This window comes from Puma concolor, chromosome D1, assembly GCF_028749965.1.
Source record: "Puma concolor isolate L17-30 chromosome D1, mPumCon1.1.hap2, whole genome shotgun sequence".
Lineage (NCBI taxonomy): Eukaryota > Metazoa > Chordata > Mammalia > Carnivora > Felidae > Puma > Puma concolor.
The window spans coordinates 14,896,632-14,909,353 of record NC_141676.1 but is presented as its reverse complement, the minus strand read 5'-3'; the positions used below and the strand labels follow the sequence as shown (position 1 = coordinate 14,909,353).

Genomic DNA, 12,722 nt, shown 5'->3' with positions numbered 1-12,722 from the left:
CACCTAGTATCAGAGGCAACAGGTAGAAGGTGGGCCAATGCCCCTCACACTCCTAAAACTTTTCAGTGCTCCTTAGTGACTGCTAACTTCCGGACACTGTCACAATAATTATTTTACTTTGTTATATCAAGGGGGATGGAGAATCCTTGTTAGCGATTCTGAAAGCAAAGTAGGAACAAACCGAAAATTCATACTTTTAGGAATGCAGAATTTTGACTAGTAATTTAAAATAGAATGGATGTCTTACAGTACGGCCATTTTAAAAATGCCGTAACTGTCAACCGTTGGCCATCTAAAATCTTCTCAAAGACTATGAATAACATAGATATTAAATTTGTGAGTCCCTAGAGATGATAGTTTCTTTTTTTAATGTTTAATTATTTTTGAGAGAGTGACAGAGCATGAGCAGAGGAGGGGCAGAGAAAGAGGGAGACACAAAATCCGAAGCAGGCTCCAGGCTCTGAGCTGTCAGCACAGACCCTGATGTGGGGCTCGAACTCGCTAACTGTGAGATCATGACCCCAGCCGAAGTCAGAAGCTTAACCGACTGAACCACCCAGGAACCCCGAGAGATGATGGTTTCTAAGTAATATTACAACAAAACCTTTTTCTGGTTTTTTTTTTTTTTTTAATTTTAAATAGGCATCTGAGGGCCAGATAGAACTGTCACTCCAGATCCAGACTAAGGTGGAAGGTGTGCTAGCTTTTGTAAACCCACTAGAAGCACATATTTCCTCAACAGTGGGTGAAATAGATCTTGGAAATGCTTTCTCTCTATTCTACACTCGTTTTGCACTAACTAAAGAATGTTTAAGATACATATTAGATACAAAGATGCAAATTCCTGAATTTTTCATTAACATATACCACTGAGTGCTAATTCACCACAAAGTTTGTCTTCAAGTTGCTTTCTGTATTACCTCCTTTATTGACATTTGATCTTCAGATTATAATTAAAACGTGAGATTTTTCATGTAAGCCATGGAATATTCATAACTCAAATATACTTGGACAATTTAACATGCTTATCTTTTCTTTAACAATTGCTATCACAAACTTCAATCTCCCTCTCTCTATATATATCCATATGTATATACATATCACTATATATATATAGTATATGTAGTATATATATATATATATATGTATGTATATATATATATATATGGGAGGAGCAGAGAGAGAGAGACATGTAGAATCTGAAGCAGGCTCCAGGCTCTGAGCTGTCAGCACAGAGCCCGATACAGGGCTCAAACTCACGAACTGTGAGATTATGACCTGAGCTGAAGCCAGACACATAATTGACTGAGCCACCCAGGCGCCCCAAGAGAGACAGAATTTTAAGCAGGCTCTACACTCTGCATGGAGCCCGCTGTGGGGCTTGATCCCATGACCCTGGGATCATGACCTTAGTTGAAATCAAGAGTTGGGTGCTCAACCCACTGAGCCATGCGGATGATATGACAGTATGTATTTTTGAAATTGTATTTAACTCATAAAATATAAAAATGATAAATGAATAGATTTCCTGAGTATTTTTCACAATTCCAGTCATTAATTGACATCTTCCTTTTGCTGTATAGTGTTCAAACACTTTGTGTTTTTTAATGTAAGTGCAATTCCATTTGTTTAACATGACCCATTGACAATGTTTGGCCAAAAAACAATGTGTAGTATGCTTTACACAAATTAACGTTCAGGAGGTCAAACTGGATGTTTAAACAAATGTGAATCTCTTTGGGATTCATTTCCAGAAAATTAAGGAAATGTACTCAGATAATTTTTAAAGAAGGAAAGTTGATTTTATCCGTAAGTTACGAGAATTGAGAAATATGGGAGATTTTTTTTTGTTTTAGGTCATTGAGACTAAATAATATAATTAGCAGTTCTTTATCTAAATATATAATTAATGGTATTAATGCTTTATTTTCCAAAAACCATTTTAATATTTTAGACAACTGCTAGTAATATTGAGTAAAGTATATAATTATTCTCACTATTGTCATTACAAAATTATTTCATGACACGTTTATAAAAGACAGCATTAAAAAGTTAGCCTAATTCAAGAAATCAATTGTTATCAAATCCATTTATGTCAGCATGTATTTTAATAAATTTTGTATTATTGTGTTCATACAGTTAATTCTCACCTCCAATTATGTTCTCGTTCTTTCAGAAACAGAAGTCCTTGTGAAAGCATACACCAAACTCAAATATATGAAAAGCCAGAGAAACATGTCAGAATTCATTCTTCTGGGACTTTCCTACGACCAGAACATACAAGTATTTTGCTTTGTCCTCTTCTTAGTCTGTTACGTCGCCTTGTTGGCAGGAAACCTGCTGATCCTCGTCTCCATTCGATGCAGCCCTCTTTTTCACCAACCCATGTACTATTTCCTCAGCCACTTATCCTTAATAGACATCTGCTATACCTCTACTGTTACACCCAAGTTAATTGCTGACCTGCTGGTGGAAAGAAAAACCATTTCCTATAGTAACTGCATGTTACAGGTGTTTACAATGCACTTCTTTGGAGGCACCGAGATCTTCGTGCTTACCGCCATGGCCTTTGATCGCTATGCTGCCATCTGCAAACCTCTCCACTACGTGATTGTCATGAACAGGACAAGATGCAATCTGCTAGTCGTAGCTGCCTGGGCTGGTGGGGCCGTCCATGCCTTCCCTCTCTTTTCTACCGCGATTGGTTTGCCCTTCTGTGGTCCTAATGAAATTGATCACTACTTTTGTGATATTTTTCCTTTGCTAAAAGTTGCCTGCACCGACACCTACGTCACTGGTATCCTTGTGATTGCCTTTTCAGGTCTGGTCGCCTTAGTTACCTTTCTTGTCTTATTTGTTTCTTATGGTATTATCTTATTCACTTTAAGAAATCTCTCAGCTGAGGGAAGACGCAAAGCCCTCTCCACCTGTTGGTCTCATATCACTGTGGTCGTCTTATTTTTTGGACCAGTAATCTTTATCTACCTTAGGCCACCTACTACTTTTCCTGAGGACAAAATATTTGCTCTATTTTACACGATCATTGCTCCTATGTTCAATCCCTTAATCTACACTCTGAGAAACTCAGAGATGAAAACCATGATGAGGAAAGTTTGGTGTCACACATTATTTGCAAAGGAAACACACAATTAATGTGAAGAAGCTTATTGGCTACGCAACTTTGAGAAACTTTGTGAATGAAAAAGGTGGGGACTATCTCATAGATTTGGTAAACCATCACTCTTGTGAATGGAATGAATGAAAGCAATGGGACTAAAGTTTAAAGTAATCACTAAGCAACTATTAATTCTTGCAAGCCAAAATTAATTGGCAACTAAGTTAGTTTTATGGTGTATATGTAGGGTAACCTACGTGAAAAAAACAATTGGGTCAAAGCAAATAAACCAGTGGTATATTGATTAGTGAATTATAATGGAAAATATTTTAATGATAATTTTATTAAAACTTCAGAGGTAGAAGCCAGACCACACAATGACAGACATTCTTGGGTAGCTCAGAAGTTGAAATCCAAAAAAGAAGGTTATAATCTAAAATTAAATGAATTAACTTAAATTTCATGTACAACATGCGTATATACAGCCTCTAGTTCATGTAGAAATCAGTTGTGCAAACAAATAAATATTTAGAGTAGAATCTGCTTTTAAGTGGTCCCTGGGGGTCAGCTCTCCTCATGTCCCATTGAAATCAATAAGAATAAGTAGTGACGACAGAATGAGAGTCTAGAATTCAGAATGCTGAAACACACGTACTGGTATTCCACCTACTGGGCAGAGTTTAACAACATTTGCCATTAACTTCAGAAACTATATCTATTAAACTTTAAGTGTTGACTCACTGCTATTTGCCTAAAATTGGTAAGTACATGGTTGGTCACTGGATCCACAACTTAAGACTTTTCCTACTGAAATGACAGAGAGAGAGAGAATAGCAAAAGATAAATAAGATGTGATCTAACCACAAAGTACATGAAGAAACAAAATGCATTTTGGGTGCACACGGGTACTCACTGCAGGTTTATTCATAATCACTAGACGTTGGGAGCAACAACGATATCCTTAAGTAGGTGAATAAATCAACTATTGGAAATATGGAGAATGGAATATAATTCAGCACTAAAAACTGAGCTATTAAGATAAGAAGATATACGCAGGAAACATAAATGCATATTTCAAAGTGAAAGAAGCCAATGTAACGTGGCTATCTTTTGTTTGATTTCAACTACAGGTCTTCCTTGACTTACAACGGGGTAATGTCCCAATAAACCCATCATCTGTTGAAAAAATTTTAAGTCAAAAATGCATATAATACACCCAACCTACCAAACTTCATAGCTTGGCCTAGCCTACCTTAACTGCGGTCAGAACACTTACATTAGCCTACAGTAGGGGCAAAGTCATCAAATACAAGGCTTATTTATAATAAAGTATTGAATGTCTCATGTAACTTGTTGAATACTGTACTGAAAGCAGAAACCAGAATGATTGTACGGGCACAGACCTGTTACAGGTGTGTTTATGGTTGACCCTCGCGATCGATTGGTTGACTGGGAGATGCAGTTCTCTGCCCCTGTCCAGCATCATGAGAAGATATCACAATTCACATCACTGGCCCAGGAAAAGATTCAAATTCAAAGTTCAAAGTACAGTTTCTACTGCATGTGTATCACTTTCGCACCATGGGAAAGTTAGAAAAGTAGAAGTCCAACCATTGTAAGTGGGGACCACCTATACATGACATTCTGGGAAAGGCAAAACTATGGAAACGGCAAAAAGACCAGTCAGCGGATGCCAAGGATGAGGGAAGGGAGAGGGGTAAATAGGTAGGCCACAAAGGATCTTTAGGGTAGTGAAACTGTTCTGTATGTTACCTCATTTGGATATTGTCATTATACGTGTCAAAAGCCACAGAATGTAAAACATCAAGGACGAACTCTAATGTAAACTGAATTTGGGGTGGGGGATAATGATGTGTCGATGTAAGTTCATTTACTTACAACAAATGTAACGCTTTGCAGGGAGAGATTCTCCCAGTAAGGGGGAGAATAGCGGCACTTTTATTAATTAAAAGTACCTTGTGGCACAATACCTAAACGAAGTCATCTTGTCACTAAATGAAGAAGAGTCTTCTGAAAAAGATTTTCTACTGCGACCAGATAAAGCTTTTCAACTTTAGTGTAAAGTCTTTTCCTCATGCTTAACAGTTTTACACTTAAGATTGCCTAAGAAACACAGCAATGATAACAGAGAAGGGACTGGATAGTGGAATTTTCGGAAAAGGAAGATAGTTACCGTACTGAAAGAGTTTTAGGTTGGGCAAGTGCGATGCGGGAGGTACAATCGTTTTGGGAGAACTGTGCAAAGAAACATAAAGAGCAGGCAAAAGTGATGAGGGAGATAAAATTAGAGTTTTTATAGCAAAGAGAAATTGGGTGAATTGCTATCACAGCAGCTACTAAGGGAAGAAAGAAAACATTGCAAGATTTGATGTTATCTCTTAAAAAGACATCACAAAAACATTTGTCAGTCGAAAGGTTGAAGGGGTATGTGCTTAAAATGACCAATTTCAAGGACACCTGGGTGGCTAGGTCACTTAAGCATCAGACCCTTGATTTTAGCACAGGCCATGAGTTCAGTCATGATCTCATGGTCCTGAGATTGAGCCCTGCATTGGGCTCTGTGCTGGGTCTGGAGACTGCTTAAGATTCTCTCCCTCTCCCTCTCCCAACAAAACAAAGCAAAACCAATTTCATTACTAGAAGAAAAATGATTTTCATGTTTAGAGTAGGTAGATCATTCAAATGAGCAGTATCATGTAATCAGCAATCAGATTCAGTCACAAGTTACCAGTAGACCACACCACAAGTCTTCTTTGTACTTCTGTGAAATCCTCACCTTCTGAAAGTAATCACTACCTTCACCTCTAACGTTGACTAAAATTACCTACTGTTTGATTCTGTAGAGAAAGAGCAGTGCATACTGTGCTCCTAAGGGTCTCTTTTCTCATTATCAAGTTTTTGAGATTCAGTCTTCATGCTTTATCTATATTCTGGTCGTTTTCATTAATTTATTGTCGCTCACTGCATGGACATGTGACAGCTGATCCATTCTCTTGTTGCTAGACATTGAGGCCATTTCTAATTTATGGATAGTATGAGTTGACCTGCTTTGAACATTTTGAAACATGTTTTGGTGACTCTCTATCATCTGCTGATATGTACTTTTTACAAAAGGTACACCTAATCCCTAGGCCATGAAAAGATTGAAAATAAAAGCTGAAAATGTTAGAGTAGTCAAAATGCTGTTGGCATTTGAAGAAATTTTATATATGCTATTATCATATTATACAAATATACACGTATATATATAAAACCAAACAGACTTTCAGATAAGAGCCATTGTCAATTCTTCAAATTCTTAAACATTGATAGAATTTGCAACGTTGAAGCATTTACAAATCCGAATGTGTGTGCATGCGGAAAGATATAGAGGATTTGATCCAAACCAATAAGCAGCCAGCTCTGGGTATATATAAAAATGCTACACTCATCAGCTTGTGACTGAATATAAGTTATTTAAAAGAACTCACCTAATTTGATGCCACAGATTTATTCTCCACAAGTGTCAAATTCTCTGCACCACCAGAGCAACTTATCTGATGATAATTCACTTAAAATAGGAAACAAAAAATAAAGGCAACTTTCAATCTCAAACAAATGGTAATTTAAAAAATGTTTGCAATGAAAAGTGAAAATAAATCATAAGAGAAATTAAAGAATAACTAAAAATAAAACTATAAAAATAGGATTTATCAAAGAAAGTATACCAATGCTTAGAGGTAAATTTCTAGCACAAAACCATACATTATGGCATCCATAGATGATTTGTTTCCACTTAACTGTAACTACACTTGATCTTAGCCAAAGTAGTGGGTGTTGTATGTAAGTGTTGGACCACTAAACTCTACACCTGCAACTACTACTACACTGCATGTTAACTAACTGGGATTGAAATAAAAACTTGAAAATAAACCTAATTGAATCTTAATCCCCAAAGTGTTCCCTATAAATATTTAAAATAATTATCTACAATTGTTGTAATGTTTATTTATTTTGGGAGAGAGAGAAAGAGCGAGCAAGCTGGGGAGTGGCAGAGAGAGGGAGACAGGATCCAAAGCAGGCTCTGAACTGTCCACTCAGAGCCCCGTGTGGGACTTGAACCTACAAACCATGAGATCATTACCTGAGCCAAAGTTGGATGCTTAACCAACTGAGCCACCAAGGTGCCTCACCTAAAATCTTTTAGAACAAACAACATATTGAACTGCGAAATACTAAAACTTATTCCTTTGAAATCAGGAAGAAGTGACACTTAGTATCACCAGTTTAAACTTAACACATTTTTTTAAGTTTATTTATTTTCAGAGAGAGAGAGTGGGGGGAGGGGAAGAGAGAGAGAGAGAGAGGGAGAGAGAGAGAGAATCCCAAGCAGGCTCTGCACCATCAGTGCAAAGCCTAATGTGGGGCTCAAACTCACGAACCCTGAGATCCAGACCTGCGCCAAAGCCAGACACTACTGAGCCACCCAAAGGCCCCTTAGTATCAACAATTTAAATTGACATTATTCAATATTATACTGAACGTCCTAGCCAAGCAATAAGTCAAACAAAGAAACAAACAAAAGAATGGAAATAAGAATTGTATCAAAAATGAGTGGGATACTCTTTGTGTAGACCTACAGAAATTATGAGCCATAAGAGAATATTTTGAACAATTTTTGCTAAATTTAAAAAGACAGACAATGCCAAGTGTTAGTGAGGTTGTGGAGAAACAGGGAGCTCTCAGACATTGCTCATGAAAAATGTAACATAGCGCCACCACTTTTAAAATGCTAATATGCAGTTAACATAAAACCCAGCAATTCAACTCATAAGTATCAGTCCAAGAGAAACGATAATACATCTCCATACTAAGACTTGTACATGAATGTTCACAGCGGCATCATTCATCGTAGCCATTGACTGTACACAATCCAAATGTCCACCAACTGGTGAATAAGTCTACAAAATATGGCGGAGCCATGCAGTGAATACTATTCGGTAATGAAGAGGAATTACCATAATACGACGTGATAAACCTCTAAAACATTATGGTAAATGAAGAAGGTAACAAAATTACACACTACGTCGTTTTTTTAAGGAAGTCCATTTCTCTCCTGGTTGTGTTATATGGTTTCAAAATTTCACATACGAATCGAGGGAAAAACTGGTGTATCTTTGAGGTTCTCTAGTCTCTGACCAAAGCTCTGCTGATTCCTATATGTCTCAGCAGTAGCTGTAAATGTGTATAAAAATGTAGAACCTTGGGGTGCTTGGGTGGCTCAGTCAGTTAAGCATCTGACCCTTGACTTCAGCTCAGGTCATGATCTTGTTATAGGTAAGTTGGAACCCCAGGTTCCACTCAACTCACCTGCTTGGGACTCACTGTCTCCTTTCTCTTTTCTCCTCCAATATTAGTGTTCTGTCTCTCTCTTTCTCTCTCTCTCAAAAATAAAATAAAAAAATAAAAAAAAAAACCACACACTTGGTTCCTCAGTTCCATCCTGTACCCAGAAACGAAAATTCTCAGGGTAAATGTGGTTGTCGCTGTTCACCTCAGCTCTGTGTTTACCACCTCCCCCCCATTATTCATCTCATTCCTTCTAGTTCTTCTTCCCTTCGTAGCTCTCCAGTCTCTTTGGAGACGATTCTCTGTTTCCATCTTTTCCACCTTTTCATGTGGGAATGTGTGTCTGCTGTCAGTCACTCCATCCCACCCAGAAATCTGACATTCATATTTGAATCTGAACTGTAAAGGGTCTGCCTGTAAAATGTGAGTCTGTAGAGTTGCAGAATGAGGGAAACAGCATTCTAACAGACAAATATGATCCTATTGCTCCCTTCTCGGAAAATGTGGGCAATATCCCATTGCCCCTGGGATAAACTCTTACTTTGTATAAGAGCAGTGTTGTAAGTAGAATTCAACATAAGTTGACCAAAACACACTAATTTGATCTGAGAATTCACAATGACGGATGGGGCTGGGGTTTATGTCAAGTCAAACATGGCATAGATTCTGACCCTGTCATATTTTAATTGTGAGGCTTCGCCCAATTAGTTTCAACTTCCTGAGCTTTCTTTTATTAATTCATCTGCACCTTTTGGATAAGTGGGTGACTCACGTATGTTTTCCCACAATACACCTATTAGATTGGCCAAAATGTGGGACACTGCCACCAATGCAGCTGATGGGAATGTGGAACAATGGGAACTCTCATTCATGGCTGGTGTGAAGGCAAATTGGTGCAGCCATTTGGGAAGACAGTTCGTCAGTTTCTTCCCAAACCATCATATTCTTACTGCACAGTCCAGCAACCTCACTCTTTGGTATTTACCCAAAGGAGTTGAAAACTTATGTCCACATAAAAAACTTGCACACAGATCTTTATTCATAAAGCTTTATTCATAGCTGTCAAAATAATTGGAGGCAGCCAAGATGTCCTTCAGTAGGTTAGAAGAGATAAACTGTGTGACATCAGACAATGGAGTATTATTCAGTGCAAAAAAATGAGCTATCAGGCCATGAAAAGATGTGGAAGAACATCGCAATGTCTTCCCCGTGTGCAGACATTCAACTTTAACACACAAGGTTCTTCTTGATCTTCTCTGTCGCTAATTTGCCAGTTTCACATCTTACTAATTAGACTTTTACAAGCGCAGTGTCCAGCTTATAACCTGACACACAGGAGGGGCTCAGTAATTCATTATTGAATAAATAGATGAATTAATAGTCACAACCATATTGAAATGATAAGGTTTTCTGCTTATTCTTTTTCATCCAGTGGCCTTGGTTATGGGTCCTCTCCTAGAATACTCTCATCCCAACACATGCCTCTTCACACTGATGATTTCCTTTCATGCTTTGTATCCCATTTTAGTTGTGTTTTCATCTAGGAAGTCTCCTCGAACCCCCAAGTCTTTGTCGTGTGTCCCCCAAACATGCTTTCATAGCACCCTGTGCTGCCACTCTCTTACCATTTATAACATGGTGTTGTCATTTTCTGCTCCCTTCTGGATGTCTGTCAGTGGATCCTAAGCCCTGTGAAGGCAAGATCTGGGTTCCTCTCTATTCACCACTGAAGTTCCAGCAATTATCAATGTGTCTGATGTACCTTTGGGCTCAAGAAATTACTGTTGACTAATGAGTGAGGGATGGAAGGATCAAATGGAATATATTTATCCTAAAGTTGTTTTGTGTGTAAATGGAGCCACATATTTTTAAAAACACCTTTTCATAATGAGATGTTACCAAGAAGTAAACTAATTATCAGAGAAGAATAACATAAACAGCCCACAATCGTAAGATAATGAAATCTTGCTGAGAGCAGGGAGAATATCAAGGTAAGCTATTTTCTCCTTCACTGAGAATCAGAGTTTCAAATTCTTTCTCATTACACAGGCGAAGCAGGAGTTAAAAGAAATTGTGGTTTCTCTAAGAGATCTAGCTAGGATTTATCAGATAAAAGTCTTTATCAGATAAAAGTAGGAAAAAGTCCCTTATCTGCAGTACTATTTAGTGGTTCAACATTTTATTGACTTTATTCATCTTCCTTTATACCATTATTCATTCATTCAATATCTATTGTGCACCAGACATTAAACCTTAGTGTAGAAACTATTTTTAGCAAGTAGTTAAGTACCATAGGGAGAGTGACTTAATTTAATAAATAGAAATTCCTGTCAAATAATAAATGTTCATTTATTTGAATCATCATTCTTTACGATGGGTTAGACTTCAACAACGGGTGACACAAACAATTCAAAATGGCTCTGAAGTCTACAAGGAAATTGGAAACTTGGGGTAATTTTTGTTACCCCTCAGGGGTTAAGTGGCCCTTTGCTTTTACAGCCCTATAGTAGTTTTTTTGCCATAATTTTATAGACAAGGCATTACTGTCAACCCTGAAGTATAAAAAGGAGCAGAATTATTAATAAGAATATGTTGTAATTTAAAGATAATGATTATAATTCATATAATTAATGATAATATATATGATACATATGATAATATATATGATATAGTTTGCAGCATAGTCCATGTTTATGTTTGCTTTCTCTTGCACACATTTCTGCTCCACTCACTGCAGAATCTATAATTAATAGTAGTTTATTTTTTTCCTTATTTGGTAAGTATTCCTCTCTGAGATCATCCAAAATGTCCTTTTGACCGTTGCCTCAGTTGAAACAAAGTGGGTGTCCAGGCATGTTTATTTCTCCCCTGAAATAGCTTTCCTACTACACAATTTCCTAATGGCATTTTTCATCTGGTCATTTCTCAAGGTATAGATTAAGGGATTTAACATGGGAGTTATCATAGTATAGAACACTGCCACTGCTTTATCAATAGGTAAAGTAGCTACAGGTCTCATGTACGCAAAAATGCAGGGCACAAAGAATAAAACGACCACCGTGATGTGGGAGGCACAGGTGGAGAGGGCTTTGCGCCTTGCGTCCAAGCTGTGGTTCCTGAGGGAGCGCAGAATGACCACATAGGAGACTATCAAGAGGAGGAAGTTTAAGACACAGATGAAACCACTGTTGGCAGCGACGAAGAGCCCTAGAGTGTGCGTATCAGTGCAGGCAAGTTTCAGCAAAGGGTTCAGATCACACATAAAGTGGTCTATGATGTTAGGACCACAGAAGGGTAATGGGATGATAAAGAGGATCTGTACGGTTGCATGAAGAAAGCCTCCCACCCACACCACTCCCATTAGCAGGCCACATACCCGCCGATTCATGATGGTCATGTAGTACAATGGCTTGCAGATGGCCACATAGCGGTCATAGGCCATCACCGTAAGCAGGATGACATCAGCACCTCCAAAGAAATGTTCCCCAAAGATTTGGGTCATACATGCATTGAATAGGATGGTCTTCTTTTCACAGAGTGAATCTGTGATCAGTTTAGGGTTATTGACAGAGGAATAGCAGGCATCAATGAAGGAGAGATAGGCCAAGAAAAAGTACATGGGGGACCCCAATAATGGGCTGGCAGTGATAGTGACCAGAGTGAGCACGTTTCCTACCATAGTGACGATGTAGATGGCCAAAAACACAACAAATATGACTTTCTGCATCTTTGGATTCTCTGTGAACCCCAGTAGAACAAACTCCGTCACGTTGTTCTTATTCTCCATTATTTCATATTATGGTTAATTACATTACCTGAAAAGAAAAAGCCTTTGTGATTAATGCAGCCTTGAATTTATTAAGCTTCTTCCTGTAGTAAATAATAAATTCCTAGATTCTACCAAGTCATGAATTCTTATGAGGTTGTTGAGATAAGTTCTGAGTTCTTGAATACTACTTACATTATCTCCTGGGTGAAGATTCTGTTGCATGTAGACATGAGAAACTTTTGTAAAAAATAGGTAGAAGACCATATTTGTGCACATAATCACCCGAGATGACAAAGCCTAACAGAAAGTAGTGCATCATACACATAGTGGCAGCTAAGTAAGAAAAGGGAGATGGAACATGATGTAAAGTCTGTGAACGCAAAGTTAAAAAAAACTTTCCCTTTATTCTTAGGAAATGGGGGACCATTGGCACAAATTGAAAATACAAGTGGAAAAATGGAGAGGAATTTGAGGAAGGGGGAATAAGGG

General features: G+C 37.9%; 2 protein-coding genes across 2 annotated transcripts; one reads left to right on the top strand and one right to left on the bottom strand.

Annotated features, from left to right (window-relative positions):
• The first annotated feature begins 2,217 nt into the window (after positions 1-2,217).
• On the top strand, positions 2,218-3,153 carry LOC147576494 (olfactory receptor 4P4-like). The gene has a single exon (XM_086679386.1). The coding sequence runs from the start codon at positions 2,218-2,220 to the stop codon at positions 3,151-3,153; it is 936 nt and encodes a 311-aa protein (XP_086535512.1).
• Positions 3,154-11,321: 8,168 nt separating this feature from the next.
• LOC147576493 (olfactory receptor 4C46-like) lies at positions 11,322-12,283 on the bottom strand. Its single transcript, XM_086679385.1, has one exon. It carries the CDS (start codon positions 12,249-12,251, stop codon positions 11,322-11,324), a length of 930 nt encoding a protein of 309 aa, XP_086535511.1. The 5' UTR covers positions 12,252-12,283.
• Positions 12,284-12,722: the final 439 nt, after the last annotated feature.